The 16,794-nt window shown below is 42.8% G+C and overlaps 1 protein-coding gene across 2 annotated transcripts in view; it reads right to left on the minus strand.

Moving 5' to 3' along the window:
- Positions 1 to 5,944, minus strand: part of MBIP (MAP3K12 binding inhibitory protein 1) — a 29,265-nt gene extending 23,321 nt beyond the window's left edge. Inside the window, exon 1 of one of the 2 annotated variants that reach the window (XM_077323135.1) lies at positions 5,738 to 5,944. In XM_077323135.1, coding sequence (XP_077179250.1) covers positions 5,738 to 5,881 — 144 coding nt within the window. In that variant the 5' untranslated portion in view covers positions 5,882 to 5,944. The remainder of the gene's footprint in view (positions 1 to 5,737) is intronic. The other variant, XM_077323136.1, reaches the window with a different exon arrangement.
- Positions 5,945 to 16,794: the final 10,850 nt, after the last annotated feature.

Consider the following 16,794-nt stretch of genomic DNA (forward strand, 5'->3'; position numbering starts at 1 on the left):
TCCAACTCTTTTTATATCTCTTGTGAACTCCAAACAAACAATAACAAATGAAATATGCTTTCTGTGATATTGTACTGATGATCCCATCTTTAGAACCTTTGAAGAAACAACAGTATAAATATTATTCTATCAAGAATGTTTAAGAATGAGATACACAACCCATGCCATTCTTTTTATAAGAATTGATTCAATGACAATTTAAAGATCCTAATAAAAGGTATCACACAGATAATATTTTTGGCTATAAACAATTAGTCCAGGAATAAGATAACCTTCTTAGAGCCAAGTATATTTTTCTGCTGCTTTTTGAAGGACTGTTCCTAGTTTGCATGAGCAGAGAACAAAGGCACACAGAAAGAGGAGATGCAGGTGAGATCACACACTGGCAGAGAGAATTTCTCCATGACTTTACTCTTGGTTGTTCCTCCTTACACTTTGACTTGTTTACTGTCCCTGGTTATTTTAGCCTGCTACCCACAGTCCTGGCCTTAACATCAAAAAAATCATAGCCCGCTCTTCCCTGATCATGTTCTTACAGTTCAGTCAACCCATAATGCCAGGCAAGAATCTGGTTTCACAGAGTAGTCATGTTGTTCTGCAGTAGAACAGTTAGATTTGAGTCCAATTGCACATCAAAGAACAGCAAGATTTGGGGGTTATGAGCTTTTGAGACTTAGAGCTCCATTCAACCAATCCACTTATTTTCCTGGCTGTTCATTTTAAATTTTTGGAGCTATATGAAATCTTCTCAGGAGTACAAAAAGTGCATATTTATGCAGAAGTAAATGTGTAAATATTTAATCTTCTGGTTTTTCTTTGCAACTGAGTTTTTTCCTAATTGGAAATTCCCACTTGGCTTCATTCACTGTGCCGTCCTGTTGACACACAAGAAAATTCAGGTAGTTTCAGCAGCAGGTCTCTTTATTACTTCAAGTTCAAAGGAAATTGTTGAAATAATTTAAAACTAACAGTCAATAAAATAAGTGGATTGGGATGAAGGGAGCTTTGACTCAAAAGCTCATACCTGGCAAATCTAAGGTGCTACTGGAATTAAATCTAGTTGAAGATCTGGAAAAGACTAGTCTAAACAATCCACTGGATCTCTTTAAACTCTATGGATTGTATAATAATTGAGACAAAACATGGCAGCTTGTGTATGTCAAGCTTTCCTTCGGTGAATAAAACACCTGTAATTCTTTTCCCCCCAAGTATTTGCTACCTTCAGTCACAAATTTCCTTTAAAACTATAGAAACAATCAACTTGGACAGAATTTACTATCAAGAATTTATGCTGAGAATCACTGTTGGCTTAAAAACGTATTGACCCGGATGCCACCCCCCCCCCCTTAACTACCTGCTCCAACTTGTCCCCCGGGTTGGTGGCTCATGCTACTGTGACAAATTACACCGTTAATAGTTCAAAGCTCTAACTTCTGCACATTGCAAAAGAATCACAATGCAGTCTACAGTTAATTTTCTTATTAGCAACATAGCTACGGATTCCCAAACATGCAATGAGAAAGTAATGACTCCTCAATCAATCCCAAAGCAGATGAGGCAGATCTAGATGGCTCTGAAGGTGCCTTCCAGCTCTATGGTTCTATTTCTAAGCATGTGCAGTATGTTTTTCTATAAACAGGACTTCCCTCTGCTCCCCCCCACCTTTTCAAAATTATTGCACTGAACAGAAAAGAAGTAGATGGGAACTTATAAGAGATCACTGGATTAAAGTAATTATTCCTTTTCACATTTTGGATTTTAATGCAACAATACTGATGTACCTCCTGCAAAGATGGTTACAGCACAAAACTTTTCCCTTCATGCAACAACACAGGGTAACAGTATAAAATAGAAGTTACTTCAGCCTGCTTAATTCAAATCAGATACGTTCCCCATTCTATAATTGCAATTTATAAACAAAATCCAGAAAAAAATCATTCTATTAAGAAAGTCAAAAATTAGGTAAAGATGCAGGAACTTGAATGTGAGCAGGGACTGTCCCTTGTTCTTTCAGAATCTGGAAAACTTCTGTAAGCACAAATCTGCCAGCACTGAAAGAACAGGGATGCTTTTGTTCAGCTCAAAGATCAGTAGGCACAATGGCAGACTTCTGTAACAGGGCTATGTTGCAACCCTCCTGTACTCTCTTCCATACTAAAACTGCCCTATATTGAATCAAACTACTGGTCTAGTCAGTATTGTTTACACTGGCAGTAGCTGCCCAATGTCTCAGGTACAGGTCTTTCATGTGACCTTACCTGGTCCTCTGAACTGAGATGCTAAGGACTATCTTGGGACCTTTCCTCTTGCCAAGCAGATGCTGTTCCACAGCCTCTCTTAACAGAACCCAAGTTCAATGAGACTTGCTTCCAAGTAAACATGCAGAAACTTTCAGGTCCCATTTAAAAAAAAAACTTGCTTCTGCAACTGGAAAGGTATTTTCACCCATTTTCCCCTTCTCCTTTCACCAAGAAGTATGTTGTATGCAACAAAGATATAGATGAACAGTATATTAGGTTTCTGATACTCTTATTTTAACACATATTCCAGACCCAGAAACAAAAGGTAACACATCTCTGTTAGAGTACAAAGGGCCAGTTTTTCCACTGGTGAAAAAGGCAAGAAGGGGTCCCCTTTGATCATCAAAAAGGCTATGTTTAGGAATATGTGGACAAAGGCTACATGTAATGCAGGCTATAATAAGGTGAGGAATTGTCTGAGACTGAGCAAAAAAGCTGGTTGAACCCAAACAAAAACTTATGTTTCATTTCACATCAGAATGTTTTATTGTATGAAATTTATTTTTATTTTTTAATTTTTATACTGCCGCTCTTCCAGTGGACGTGCGGCAGTTTACACAAGCTAAAACAGTTTAAAAAGTACAATAAAACCAAATGTGTGTAAAATTCACATTACTGCTTATTTATATGTAAACTTAACTTTATACCATTCAGTGATGATAGATACATTAAATTCTTAACCTGGTATTTCCTACCAACTCTAATATTCAATGAAATGGAGATTCTTATGAGAAATTGGGAAGAGGTTTGGCTAGCTTCAGAGGCTGGTTGGTTGTCATGGTGAAAACAATCAGGGTTACCTGTATAATAGAACATTTTTGGCAGAACTTAAACAAAACTAAGATGAGTTTGAGATTAGAATTTATGGTAGCAATAATTAGAAAATATGGTCATAAAAATACAAAACCCTGATGGATAAAAAGTTGGTCTGGCTCCAAGAAGCAAAGAAAATTCTTCAAGGCATACTTATTGATGTGGACAAATATTTCACAGAGAATGTTTCCACTTTCTTCTCAAATGTTCAATGTTAAGAGCTTCTCAAATGTTCTTTTAAGAGCTTGTAAAGATAATTAGATACTCTTCTAAGCAAATACGTCAGAAGGCTTTCTTCCCCAGGCCTTTATGTTACTTATTAATATACTTTTAATCCCCATTTTTTTATATACACAAAAGACTTATAATCTGATTTCATAGATGTGAGTTTGTGGCTGCAGTCCTAGGAATCCGCTCTTGAGTATGCTCCACTAACTAACATGGGACCTACTTGGGAACAAGACCTGTTTAAGATTGCCATTCTCTATATATAAATAGAGAAGGCCACAAAAATCCAAGGTAGAGATGAGGACTTGAGATCCTAGATCTAAATGTGGTTTTCATGTGTCTGATGCCCACCCACTAGATGTGACTGGCAAATATATAGCTTCAGATTGTTTACCAGTTGTGGCCAGTTCTGTCTCTTCCAAGTTCCTTGATGAAACCACTTATCAGAACTACACAATCTCTTAATTATCTGTCACTGTAAGAAATCCTCTTCCATCTTGTAAACAATTCTGTCCTCTTGTTTTCATCCTCTATGACTTTTCAACTAACTTTTTGAAGTCTGGACAAGAGCTAGTAAAGTGTATATACTTTATCAGCTCTTATATCTTACCATCAATGTAGCTAGAGACAAACCTACTCCTGGATCAATATGTGCTTATCTTTAATTGAAAGGCATGTAAAGGCTTGAGGATGCACTGGAAAATTTTGAGAATGGAACCACATTTGCCACACTTTGTCAAGTCTAAGAGCTTTGCTTTTTGTAGAGTGACATCATAATGTAATCCTTACAGTAAATGAGTTTTACCTCTTTCCAAATGCAAAATGGATACTTTCAAGCATTTTTTCCCAAAAAAATCTTGAAGCTAGTTATATAAATGTGATTATTTGAGATCTGCATGAAATTTTCCTTTCCTAATTACAGTCTACAAAAAAATTCAACTATCTATACTATTGCTTTAGATCCTGATAAAACATTGTGTTTTTAACAGCCTACCCCAGCTAGTCTGTTCTTGCCCAATCTTGGAAGCTAAGCAAGGACAGACCACCTAGGAAATCCAGAGTCACTATGCAGAGGCAGATAATGGCAAACCATCTCTGAACATTGCTTGCCTTGAAAACACTAAAGGTTCGGCATAAATTTGCTGTATCTTGATGACACTTTCTGTCACCATTTTCCATTCCCAGTGTTACGATATTATACAGTTCACAATAAGGGCAAGGTTAAAAGGAACAAGGGTTAGGGCAAGAGCCCTGTATTAGTTTCACAAGGTTAAGAATATGTTATCTGAGAAAGAGGTATTCCATTAACACAAAACGAACAGGGTAGCAATGCACCCATGATCCCAGTATAAAAGCTTAAACCAGTGGTACTCACTCTGTGGGGCACAGAGTCACATTTACAATCAGCACCAGCCCTAGCATGAAGCCAGCACCTCAGTGACGCTTAAAGCGTTCCTCTGATGGCAGCTGTTTCAAGCTGGAAACCAAGGAACAACCATAGTCTCCATCAGGTAAGGGCCTCGTCTGCTTTTCTGAAATGTATGATGGGTGTCACATTTTTAATTTATTATGTTACATTGGGAAATGGTGCTTGGAAGTGGCCCATGTAGCCCCGGGTCAGTGTGTATCATGGGCATAAACCAAATATATAAATTAGCACTAGCATAATGTTTAACACCCAAACAGAAATCACCTCACTTGAAAATGAATTCCCTTGATTACAAGGAAACATTCACTTATAGTGTTGTCCTAAACAATTATTCTAAACCTACTGAAGTCAGTGGCTTTAGAAATCTGTAATTCGGCATTATTATTCGGTGGAATCCCCTTGTATAAATCATCACCATGACATCAGTGGCTCTGCCTTCCATGCTGTGTACTTATTGTCAAAATTTAGGAGACTGGTAATCCCAGTAGTTTTGATTACACAGATCCCAGAGTGATAGCCAAGTTGCAGCTAAGCCAAGAGCAGCCAAAAAAAAAAAAAAAGGCTTGTGACACCTTAACAGACAGATTTACTGGGACAGCAGCTTTCGTGGGGGTTCTGTTATTGTTACTCCTCAGACTATTTACCCAAGACTCCAAAACCGAGCCTGGGCGTGAGACAGTAAACACGAGGGCAGGCACCTGAAGCACTGCACGGCTTTGGTCAAGCTCTCAGGCAAACAAGGCTTCGGAGCAGGAGGATTTAGAGACTTCCCCGAGGACAAACCTGATTCTGCTGCCTCCGCGCAGGAAACAGCCTGGGCTGGCGCTTGAGGCCCCATTAAGCGAGCGTCCTCTGCTGACACCAGGCGCCTGCCCCGCCCACCCTCCCGCTCTTCACAGCAGCGGCCCCCCCGCCTGCCCCCCTGCTTATTCCCCAGGAGCCGCCTTTCGTGGTCGTTATCACTGACCTGCCCCACCAACTTGGGCAGCGCGCGGAGGCAGCTTTCCAAAATGTCTAAGGCCGGCTTTTCTGTCGGGTCCTCCAGCGGAGCGGACGCCGCCGCCGCCACCTTCGAGCCGGGCTCTCCCGCCGCTTCGGCAAGGGAGGCCATAACGGCCGGCCCGAACAAATAACCGCTCACCGAGAGCAGGGCCGCACCCCGCCCCTCGCGGCCCGTCGCCTGAAGATGACGCACCAGAGAATGTGCTGCTGAGCCCCGCCCACAAGCGTTCCTGACGGGCCAGTTTTTATGCAGGCTCGAGCGCGAAGCTGGAGGGAGCTAAGCGGGCGCTGCTTTGCTCCAGGCGGTCGACTCGGGAGTTTGTCGCCGGTCCATCTGTTTTCCTTTCGAGGCTGACAGTATGGAGGAGCGTTAGATGGGCTGCCAAAGGCTGTGCTGACGCCTCGGCACGTTTTCTCTCCCCATGGACGATTAACTTCCTCCATCCGTTCTGTCTAGCACAAGGCTGATACATGCAGATCATGCAGTAAAAGTGAGATAATGCAGCAAAATTATAAGTGTGTGCATTGGAGCCTTCTGGACAGAGACGCCTTCCAGATCTGCAGTGCCAGGCATGTAGTTTCAGATGTTGCACCCTCAGAGTACGTTCTAGTGGCTTAGTGGCTGGACTGTGAACCAAGCTATTATCTGTTCAAATCTCGCCTCAGCTATGAACTGGCTAATAGTGGGATCCTAACCTTATATCTTCGTAAATCCATTTGGAATACCTGTCATGAGTCTATGGAAAGTGGTGGATAGAAATTTTTAAAAAATTGATAAATAATAATGTTCACTTACCTTGCAGATTGTTGCTAGATTAGTAAAATAAATTATGAGGCCCATAAAATACTACATAAATCTCCAGCAGCACATAAATTCCTAGTCTGAAGAATAAAACAAATTACCCTTATAGGAAAAACAAAAAGCAGTCTTAGCAAGAACTCTGAAACCCCATAGAAATATACATTAAAGAAGTAAGAACTTTTCTAGAAGTTGAAGAAATGTTTGAAGAAAAAAACTTCAGTTGCTCATTAGAGGGATATCTGATATTCTGATAAGATGCAGCCCTCTTCTTCAGATAGGTACACTGGAACTTTTTTGTCCCTGGCTATTGTCTATTGATTTGTCAGAACTGTGTACAGTACTTAGGTGAATGATTCAGCTTTTTGTCCTGGCAGAAGCAGCAGCAAATGAAAAAATAGCTTCCACTCAGCAAGACAAATACGGAAAGAAAGAAAAGAAAGAAAGCTTTTTATTTTGAATTTTCAAGCTTGGGGGTGCTGGATCCTATGCATGCATCTTAGTAAGAAAGTGATTATATATCTGCGTGCTTATTTCATTTATACCTTACTCTTCCTCCAAAGAACTCAGCAAGGGATCAGATTTGTCTTTCTCTGTTAACTTCAATGTAAATTCTGGGACAGAGCTTACCTCCTGGTGAATTTGAAAATCTGACACAGGGTGGTGGATGCAACTACAAAATGTCAGGGGATCAGTGTTGCATACTCCTTTGACAGTCTAACACAGAAGGCCTCAGGCCAAGAAGGCTCCCCCAAGGATGTGCTTTCTGGGAAAAGGATGTCGAGTGTGGGTTCTTAGTAATGGAATGGACAGGACAGACCCTATGTGACCTAGTAGAGAGGAAGCATCAAACTTCCAGTGGTCCTGTTTGCGAGAGACAACCCCCTCCCCTGTAACTATGCAGGAGACAACTGTTGCCAACCCTGTTGCAGACAGATGTGTCTCTGTCTGGGCCCATCCTCTCTCCACTGGCAAGATGAATGGCAGGCCAACCCCCTACACCCTGGTGCAGGAACCAGCCAACCAAAGCCAAGCCTCCTGCCCTGCCTGGGCCCAGAAGACTCCCACATGGGAGATGGTTGACTCCCTAGGCTCATTTTTCCTCCACAGGTGAGGTGACTAGAGCCTTACCTGGGCCTAGGATTCACCCACATGGTAGGAGTTTTATTCCCGGGGCCCTCCCTCGACAGATAGACAATGTGATTGCAGGGCAAGGCCAACCCTCGTCTCCTGGCTGGGGCCCAGGATCTGCTCACACAACTGTGGGTGGCTTCCTGGGCCGCTTTCCCTGTGAATGGATATTGTGATTATGGGGCAGAGCCAATGCTCTAGCTCTTCTTGAAGCCTGGGAACCACTACACAGTTGCAGGTTTTGTCTTTCTCTTTATCCCTGGGCTCACCCTCCCACTGTGGACAACGTGACTGCAGGGCAGGGCCAACCCGCCCACCCTGCATGGGGCCCAGGAGCTACCCCCAGCCCATCCTTTCTCTGTAGACAAACAACATGATTACTGACCTTAGGGCCTGAGATCCATGCACACAATTATTGGTGGCTGCATCTCCCCGGGCCTACCTTTCCATGGCGGTCAAGGTGATAACTAGACAGGGACAACCTTCCCACCAAACCTAAGGCCTGGAAGTTTCCTGCATAGCTGGCAGGTGGCTGCATAGTCCTGGGCCAACCCTCCCAGCCTGTCTGGGGCCTGGAAGCCACTCACACAGTTGCAGGTTGCTGTTTGTCCCTAGGTCCACCCTTCTTCTGTGGGTGGGAAATGTGATTAAGGAGGAAGACTAACCCTCCTGGTCTGCCTGGCTGTCAGGAACCACCTGCATAGTGGATAACTGCATGACCCTAGGCCCACACTCCCTCCATGCACAAATGAGTGCAGGGCAGGGCCAACCCCTCTCCACCAGTTCGCAGGTGCTTGCATCTCGCCAAGCCCACCCTCCCACCGTGATCAAGAAGATTACTGGGCAGGACCCACCTTCCCACCCTGCTCTGTTCTTGAGAAGTACCTGCAAAGTGGTGGACATGGCTTGCACAGGTTTAGATCCCATTTCCTGCCGACTTTTTTTACAGTCAAAACAACAAATAAGACATGCAGTAGCAAGAAAGTACACTCCAAAAGTATGCAGAATACTGTGTACAAAAACTGGAGGCTCTTATTCAAAACATGTATTACATATTGACAAATAGCAACTCATATTTGTTATAGAAACTACCGTCAGTAATTACCCCCAAAGTCATTAGTCCACACATTGCACAAAAAACCTCTGGAAAATACTTTGTAGGTTATCTTTACTTGGCTGCTGGAAGTTTACATGGAATTGCAAACACTGACAACATTCCAAAAGATAAGAGTCCTCTTATAAACAAATGAAGACCAACAGTATTCCAGGGTCAGTTAGGACTCACAAGTACAGCATGCGTTAGGAGACTCTTATGCAAGGCTGTGGTCCACTGGACTTGTTGTAGAAATAACAAGATATACCTGTGAGTCCCAACTGACCCTGGACGAAGATTTTTTGAAATGGTAACATACCTAGTAATGCTATTGATCTTTAAGAAAAGATAATCTACAAAGAAATTATTTTCCAGAGGCTTTTCAGGCAGTGTATGGATTACCTTGATTTCGGTTGGTTCCCTTTGTTACATTCTGCACTGACACGATTTCTCACCTCTTATTTGTTACACTCGTATTATTTTAATAAAATAGAGATCCAGTTTGGTATAGTTGTTAGGAGTGCCGACTTCTAATCTGGCATGCCGGGTTCGATTCTACACTCCCCCCACATCCAGCTGGGTGACCTTGGGCTCGCCCCGGCACTGATAAAGTTGTTCTGACCGGGCAGTGATATCAAGGCTCTCTCAGCCTCACCCACCTCACAGGGTGTCTGTTGTGGGGGAAAGCGGCATATAAGAACCAACTCTTCTTCTTCTTCAGTAAGGCTTGATAAGGTTCCGCATGATATTGTTATTGACAAGTTGGTAAAATGCAGTATGGATCCTATTACTGTTAGGTGAATTGATAACTGGTTGACAGATCATACCCAAAGGGTGCTTGTAAATGCTTCATCTTCATCTTGGAGAGGAATAACGAGTGGAGTGCCTCAGAGATCTATCCTGGGCCCTGTGTTGTTCAACATATCAATAAATGATTTGGATGAAGGAACAGAGGGGATGCTTATTAAATCTGCAGATGATACTAAACTTGTAGTGGTAGCAAACACACCAGAAGACAGAATCAGAATACAAGATAATCTTGACAGGCTAGAAAACTGGGCTAAAATGAATTTCAGTAGTGATAAATGTAAAGTTCTTTATTTAGGTAGGAAAAATCAAATGCATCACTCTAGAATGGGTGAGACTCGACTTAGCAGAAGTACGTGTGAAAAGGATCTAGGGGTCTTAGTAGACCAGACTTTGAGCATGAGTCAGCAATGTGACTTGGTAGCTAAAAAGGCAAATGGGATTTTGGGCTGTTAAAAGTAGTGACCAGATCACATGAGGTGATGTTACCACTTTGCTCTGGTAAGACATCACTTGGAGTATTGTGTTCAGTTTTGTCACCACAACTGAAGAAAGATGTAGAGAAACTGGAACATGTCCAGAGGAAGGCTACAATGATGATGAGGGATTTGGAGACCCTGTATGAGGAAAGGTTGAGGGAGTTTGGTCTGTTTAGCCTGGAGAAGGCAACTAAGAGGTGAATCTGGAATGGAGCTCATGACCTTGTGTCAACCTACAGTAAACACCCTGGAGCAGGATACGCATGGACCATCCAGCACGATGAGTAGGATTGGATGGCTAATGAACGAAAGGAAATCCCCCAGAATGCCATGCTGGCTGCGTTGTGGACGTTGCCATTGCCCATCTATGATAGAACAGGTTACCAGGATAAAGGGTGGCTGCAGCTTGAACATGCTGCCAGCAACAGCTTTTTCCATGGAAGGGTTAGCCATGCATGTGCTGCTATCTTGCTGCAGTAACCTTGGTTTGGGGAGCCAATGCCAAGCAAGCACCTTGCTAGCAGGATGACTAGAAGGAATTCTCAGATGCATTTGGGGACCTGGACTTTGGTGGATTCTGATGAACCGCTCCATCTCCCTGCTCAGAGAACTAAATTGGCTGAGTGAATTCCTCTGATGGGGTACAAACAAAACAAAGCCAGGGATGGCCCTGGAATGTATCCAACCCCCAACACCCCAGGACAATTTGGCCATGCCACATAATTGCAGACCCAGCTAGTAGGCTGAAAGGCCACAGTGATTCTAGACAGGGAGCCCATTGAATATGGAACATGACCAACCTCTACAACAGTGTGAATCCATGGTGTTGTACCTGACCCTGGGTGGTCTCTGCTTTTTAAACACCTATAATCACATAGCCAGGAGGCAGGCCAAAATGGCATGGTGGCTGCCAACAGGGAACCTGTTGGATCTGGAACATATCCTGTCTGGCTAAACAAATATGCTATGTAAAAGTGGAATTCAATTTTAATTTTTCCACCCTTTGCAGCAAACAAACAAACAAAAATTAAATTGCAGTACAGAGGAACCCAAGGCAAAGGAAAGTCCCTGACTTGGTAATCTAGCTAAGCAATCCCCCTGCCATGCCCCTCAGCACAGTTCTTTCGCAAATGCACCCTCCCTGTTTAAAACCACTAAGTGATCAAAGGGAACATGTGCTCATCCTGCACTTATATAGATCTTAGTCCCATAGTGATGAATGGGAACTTTGTTATTGGCAAGCAGCAGTGTCTATCATGCTTTGAAGGGTCCCTAGTTAAGTTCCCAAGACTGGAAAAAACCACCCCCACCATTGTCTAGCATTTTTGTGACAGGTTTTGTTTCCAAACAGACCCGAGCTGCCTCCAAAAACTCAGAGACCATGTGCATGCCGAATGTCACGTCCTGAATCCTGATTCAGCCATCACAACTTTTGACTCATCATATGGTTTCTGCCAATCCCTACTCCCCAGTCTCTGCCCCCAAATGTCCAGGAATTTTCAAATTCAGAGTGGCAATCCTATCCTGACTAAACAGTCCCAGCCCCATTATTATTAAATTGTAACTACCTTTGAATGTAAAAGAGTTTCAAAAGCGATCCAGGTAGATGTTGGGGACAGGGAATTACTACATTCATACAAGTCTTTCTGCTTCCTAGGGTATTTTGGGAGAGGGTGTAGCTATTGCCATGGAGAATGTTTTAGCTTTAATTAGGGTTGTCAGCTGTAGGTTAGATAATTCCCAGATATCTGGAGGGTGGAGCCTGTGGTGAGTAGCATTTGTGGAGGGACTTCAGCAGAGTATAATGTCATAGAGTTTACCCTGTAAATCAGCCATTTTCTTCAGGGGACTAGAGATCAATTATCTGTAGTCTGTAGACTAGAGATCAATTGTGATTCTGGGAGAACTACTTATTTATCATATAGCTGAGTTACATAGAGGGAGGAATTATGCTCAAAGGAGCCAGCAGTCTCCAATCAGCCAGTCAGGACATTGGAGAATATTTAAAATTTCATGAAGTTCCTAATCTAACTATACTAGAACCATCTTGGTGTAAAGTCTAAGAGCAGTTCCCTCTAATCTGGAAGGGCTGGGCTTGATTCCTTGTTCCTGGGTGACCTTGGATTATTTACAGTTCTGTTAGGGCTCACATAGTAGTTCTATCAGAGCTCTCTCAACCCCACCTACCTCACAGCATGTCTGTTAAGGAGAGAGGAAGGGAAGGCACTTATAAGTGGCGTTGAGAGTCCTTCAGGTAGTGAAAAGCAGGATATAAAAACCAATCCTTCTTCTCAATGCACATTTCCACCAGTGCCCTCTGTAGGAGACTCATAGAATAATAGAGTTGGAAGGGATTTCCTGGGTCATCTAGTCCAACCCTCTGCACTATGCAGGACACTCACAACCCTATCGCTCATCCACTGTAACCTGCCACCCCCTTGAGCCTTCACAGAATCAGCCTCTCCGAAGATGGAGAATCCACTCCCCCCCGTAGAATCCTGTTCCACTGAGAAACTGCTCCAACTGTTAGGAACTTCTTCCGGATGTTTAGATGGAATTTCTTTTGAATTAGTTTCATCCCATTCGTTCTGGTCTGTCCCTCTGGGGCAAGAGAGAAAAATTCTGCTCCATCCTCCATATGGCACCCTTTTAAATACTTGAAGATGGTTATCAGATCCTCTCTCAGTCATCTCCTCTCTAGTCTAAACAGACCAAGCTCCCCCAACCTTTCTTCATACGTCTTGGTCTCCAAACCCTTCACCATCTTTGTTGCCCTCCTCTGGACACGCTCCAGTTTGTCAAGCTACTTCAACATGGGGAGCAGTGGTGGCATCCAACTTGGCCCCAGAACACCTAGCCACAGTGATCCACGCAATGGTCACCTCTAGCATGGAATTCTGCAACTCACTCTATGCAGGTCTACACTTAACCCTGAGCTGGAAACTACAGCTAGTCCAGAATGCAGTGGCCAGAGTCCTTACAGGAACACTATGGAGGTCCCACATCTGGCCCGCTTTTCAAAAACTGCACTGGTTACAAGTTGAATTCCAGATCAGACTTAAGGTCTTGGTAATCACCATTAAGGCCATATGTGGTCTGGGCCCAGTGTACCAGAAGGACCGCCTGACTGTCTATACCCCCAAAAGAGCTCTACACTCTACCACTTCCAACTGGCTGGTGATCCCTGGCCCTAAAGAAGCATGCCTGTTCTCAACCAGGGCCAGCGCTGTCTGTATCTTGTCCCCTACTGGTGGAATGAGCTCCCTGAAGAGATCAGGGCCCTGCCAGAGTTATCACAGTTCTGCAGGGCATGTAAAATGGAGCTCTTCCGCCAGACATTTGGTTGAGGTTGACCGAACCAACAACATCTGCTGTGGTCCCCCAAGAAACTCTTCCCAAGAACCGATCCCTGAACTGACCAACTTATTGGACCGTAGTTGAAAATGTTGTCACCATTGCTGTTGGAATTGTTGTATGGAATTGTTGTCACTGGTCGCTTAAACCAGAGGTAGTCAACCTGTGGTCCTCCAGATGTTCATGGACTACAATTCCCATGAGCCCCTGCCAGCAGTAGTCCATGAACATCTGGAGGACCACAGGTTGACTACCCTTGGAAAACTACTGTTATTGTTGTGTTGTTTGAAGTTGTTGAATTGTACTTATCCCTACATTCTATGTAACCCACCCCGAGCCACAAGGGAGGGTGGTATATAAAACAAACAAAGAAATAAATAAATAAAACTCCAAAATGTATCTGCCTAAAGGATGTGCCCTTTATGCCTGTAATGTAGGGAGTTCTGACTCATGAAAGATTATGCTGGAATAAGTCTGTAAGGGGCTTGTAGCAGCCAAAATGAGCCATGCAACTAAAGCAGAGTTGCCAATTCTGGTTTTGGAAAATTTTGAAAACGGGGGTGATGCTGGGGGCAGGCATGGTATGGGGAAGACCTCAGGAGCATATAATGCCATAGTATCTTAAAGATTAGTTGTAATTCTTGTATAATTGTTTTAATATGTATTTATATACATATGTAATAATATATATTAATTAGTTGTTTTAATATGGATTATCTGGTCTTTAATTATTTACATTATTTTAAAGATGTGTGTTGGGTGTGTGTGATTTTAATGGTTTTATACATTTTAAAAGCTGCCTTGTTCGCCCTTGTCAGGGCAGAAAGGTGGGATACAAATTTTGTATATAAATAAACAAACAAATGACTGTCTCGTGGTTGTTTGTAACCTTATGTACACAAGTTTCTTTGGAATAAGCCTAGTGAACGCAGTGCAGGTTTGAGTGACCCACCCTTCTTCTGAGGAAATTTGGATATGGTTTTCTCATTCTTCATGCTATCCTTATGGAGTTCTTGCATTGTGCAAATAGCTAGACTAGATGACTCTGGAGATCCCTTCCAACTCTATGATTCTATAACACTGTGAGGCAGGTTCAGTGAGTTTATGCCAAAACAGCCATTTCTACAAGGGAGTGGATCTCTGCAGTCTGGAGAATAATTCCAGGAGATCTACCTATAGGTCGGTAACTAACCACCATCAATGTTTGGGTTAGTCTCCGCGCTTCTGTTGGACTGATTTTGTGAACTGGTTGCCACATCCTACTTTCTCAAGTGGGTTGAATGGCCACATTATGATCTGGACATGGGTCGAACAATTCACAATGCAGACTGATCAAGTGATCTGGCTTTAATACCTTCACACAGTGTTATGGGAATTAACCCTCCATCCCTTGGGATGAGAGCACAGGATTGCTCAAATACCGCCCCACACCCCCCAAAAAAGAATAAACTGAAGTTATGATGGGGTTTATGAATGCTATACTGTTTTTACAGCACAACAGTTCAATTTGAAGTTCCTTTTATATCCTTTCTATTTTTATGCATGCAGCCCAAAAGATGGACCTCTGACAAGCCATAATAGACTGCTCCTTTCCCAGGTATCGCCTGCTTGTTTCCTTTATCTGTGAATAGGAAATGGCTTAAAGGCACCTGTGTTATGAAGGTCCCAGGGGCAGCTGCCTGGCTACTGAATGCCTGATTATGTGTTAACATGCTTTGTCAGATATTGGCAGAATCTGTTCTCTTCTTTTGCCTTTTCAGCAAGGGTGCCATTGATGGACTGACTACCCATTTATAGAAATGTTGTCCATCAAACTGTGAGGAGGGACAATGGTGTTTTTCTGTGGCCAGTGACTGTGGGAAACTTTTCTTTGGCTATTCAGGCAATTTTTGTAGCTCTGCTCTGAAGAGGAGAGACTGATGAGTGCTAAAACTACAATTAAGCAAAGCCAGACTTCAATGGAAGGCTGTAGTGTAGTCTGCTGTTCTCATTTTTTTTTATTTGCAGGAGAGAGAAAAAAAATCTATGGGTTTTCACTTTGCTGTGTGGCATTCAGCGGGGGGCTATTACAATCCTAATTTTTTTTTCCCTTGGACCACCTAATTCTAAGTAAAAATTAAATGTAATGAGAGCCACTTGGAGTTCTGAATATTTTAAAGCATAATTCCCACAGAAGGGATTCGACCTAAACTGCAGAGAGCATCAGTTGGCTAATTATAGCTGCATTTATATTACAGCAGGTGTCAGATGCAGTCATCTCAATAAAGTCCACATAATACTCAGGGGGAGAAAATAACAAAAGCTTTTCTTTGAATGTGGGTACTAATTTCTGTGAGGTGTCATATGAGCACTGATACTTCTCCTGAGCAATAAGAAGGATGTTGAGACTCTCAGAATTTTTTTTGTGTGTGTGCTTTCAGATGAGTTGACACTGTAAAGCACTTGCTAGACAGACTTGGCAGATGTTAGGAGTTAATACCAGCATTACAGAGGTTAGAATATAATGCAGAGAGTCTTATGTAAATACTTTTAGATGATGGGCCCATTTGAGAAAGAAGTGCAAGCACCGTTCCAGCTCACTTAACAAAAACTAAAGAGGCCATAGTGGAAGAACTACAGTTCCCTCAGACTGTCTCTATTTTGGGATTGTCATGGATCTTCCAAACATGAGAGGAAGAGGGCTACTAGAAGATTTGGCAAAGACAAATCTTTAGTAAATACCCAGTCACACCCCAAATTTTTACTAGCTGTAGCTTGGGGAGTCTCTGAGTCTTCTACACCTCATGACTGCAATTGACTGGTGACCCCTTCAAATACACTAGAAATCAGTTGACTGAGGTAAAATGTGATGGCTTTTCATCCTTTCAAGTCTCTTGTGTCTGTGGGTTTCAAACAGGTAACCAAAGCTGGATTAAAAAGACATGTTGTGGCCCCAAACTATGTCAAGTTTAAAAGACCCATTACATTATCCCCTCGAAAGTAATTTAATTATTTGAGGGTATTTTTCCCCATGAGGTCCTGGATTATAGTTTATTTAATCGGTACATAAATCCTATTCTACATTAACAATACTTGAAAACTAATAAAACAAAGAGTATGAAGTGGTGTTAAATAGAGAATAAAAATCTCTCCTAGAGAACAAAATCATTATATGTCTGTCTTGAACAGGGATGCCAGTCCCCAGGTGGGACTTGGGAATCCCCTGAAATTACAGCTCATCTCCAGGTGACAGAGATTAGCTCCCCTGGGGAAAATGGCTGGTTTGGAGAGTGGACTCCAGAGCAGTATTCTCCACTGAGGTCCTACCCCACCCCAAATCCCACCCAATTCTGGCTCTACCACCAGAGTCTCCAGGTCTT

Source organism: Paroedura picta, chromosome 2, assembly GCF_049243985.1.
Source record: "Paroedura picta isolate Pp20150507F chromosome 2, Ppicta_v3.0, whole genome shotgun sequence".
Lineage (NCBI taxonomy): Eukaryota > Metazoa > Chordata > Lepidosauria > Squamata > Gekkonidae > Paroedura > Paroedura picta.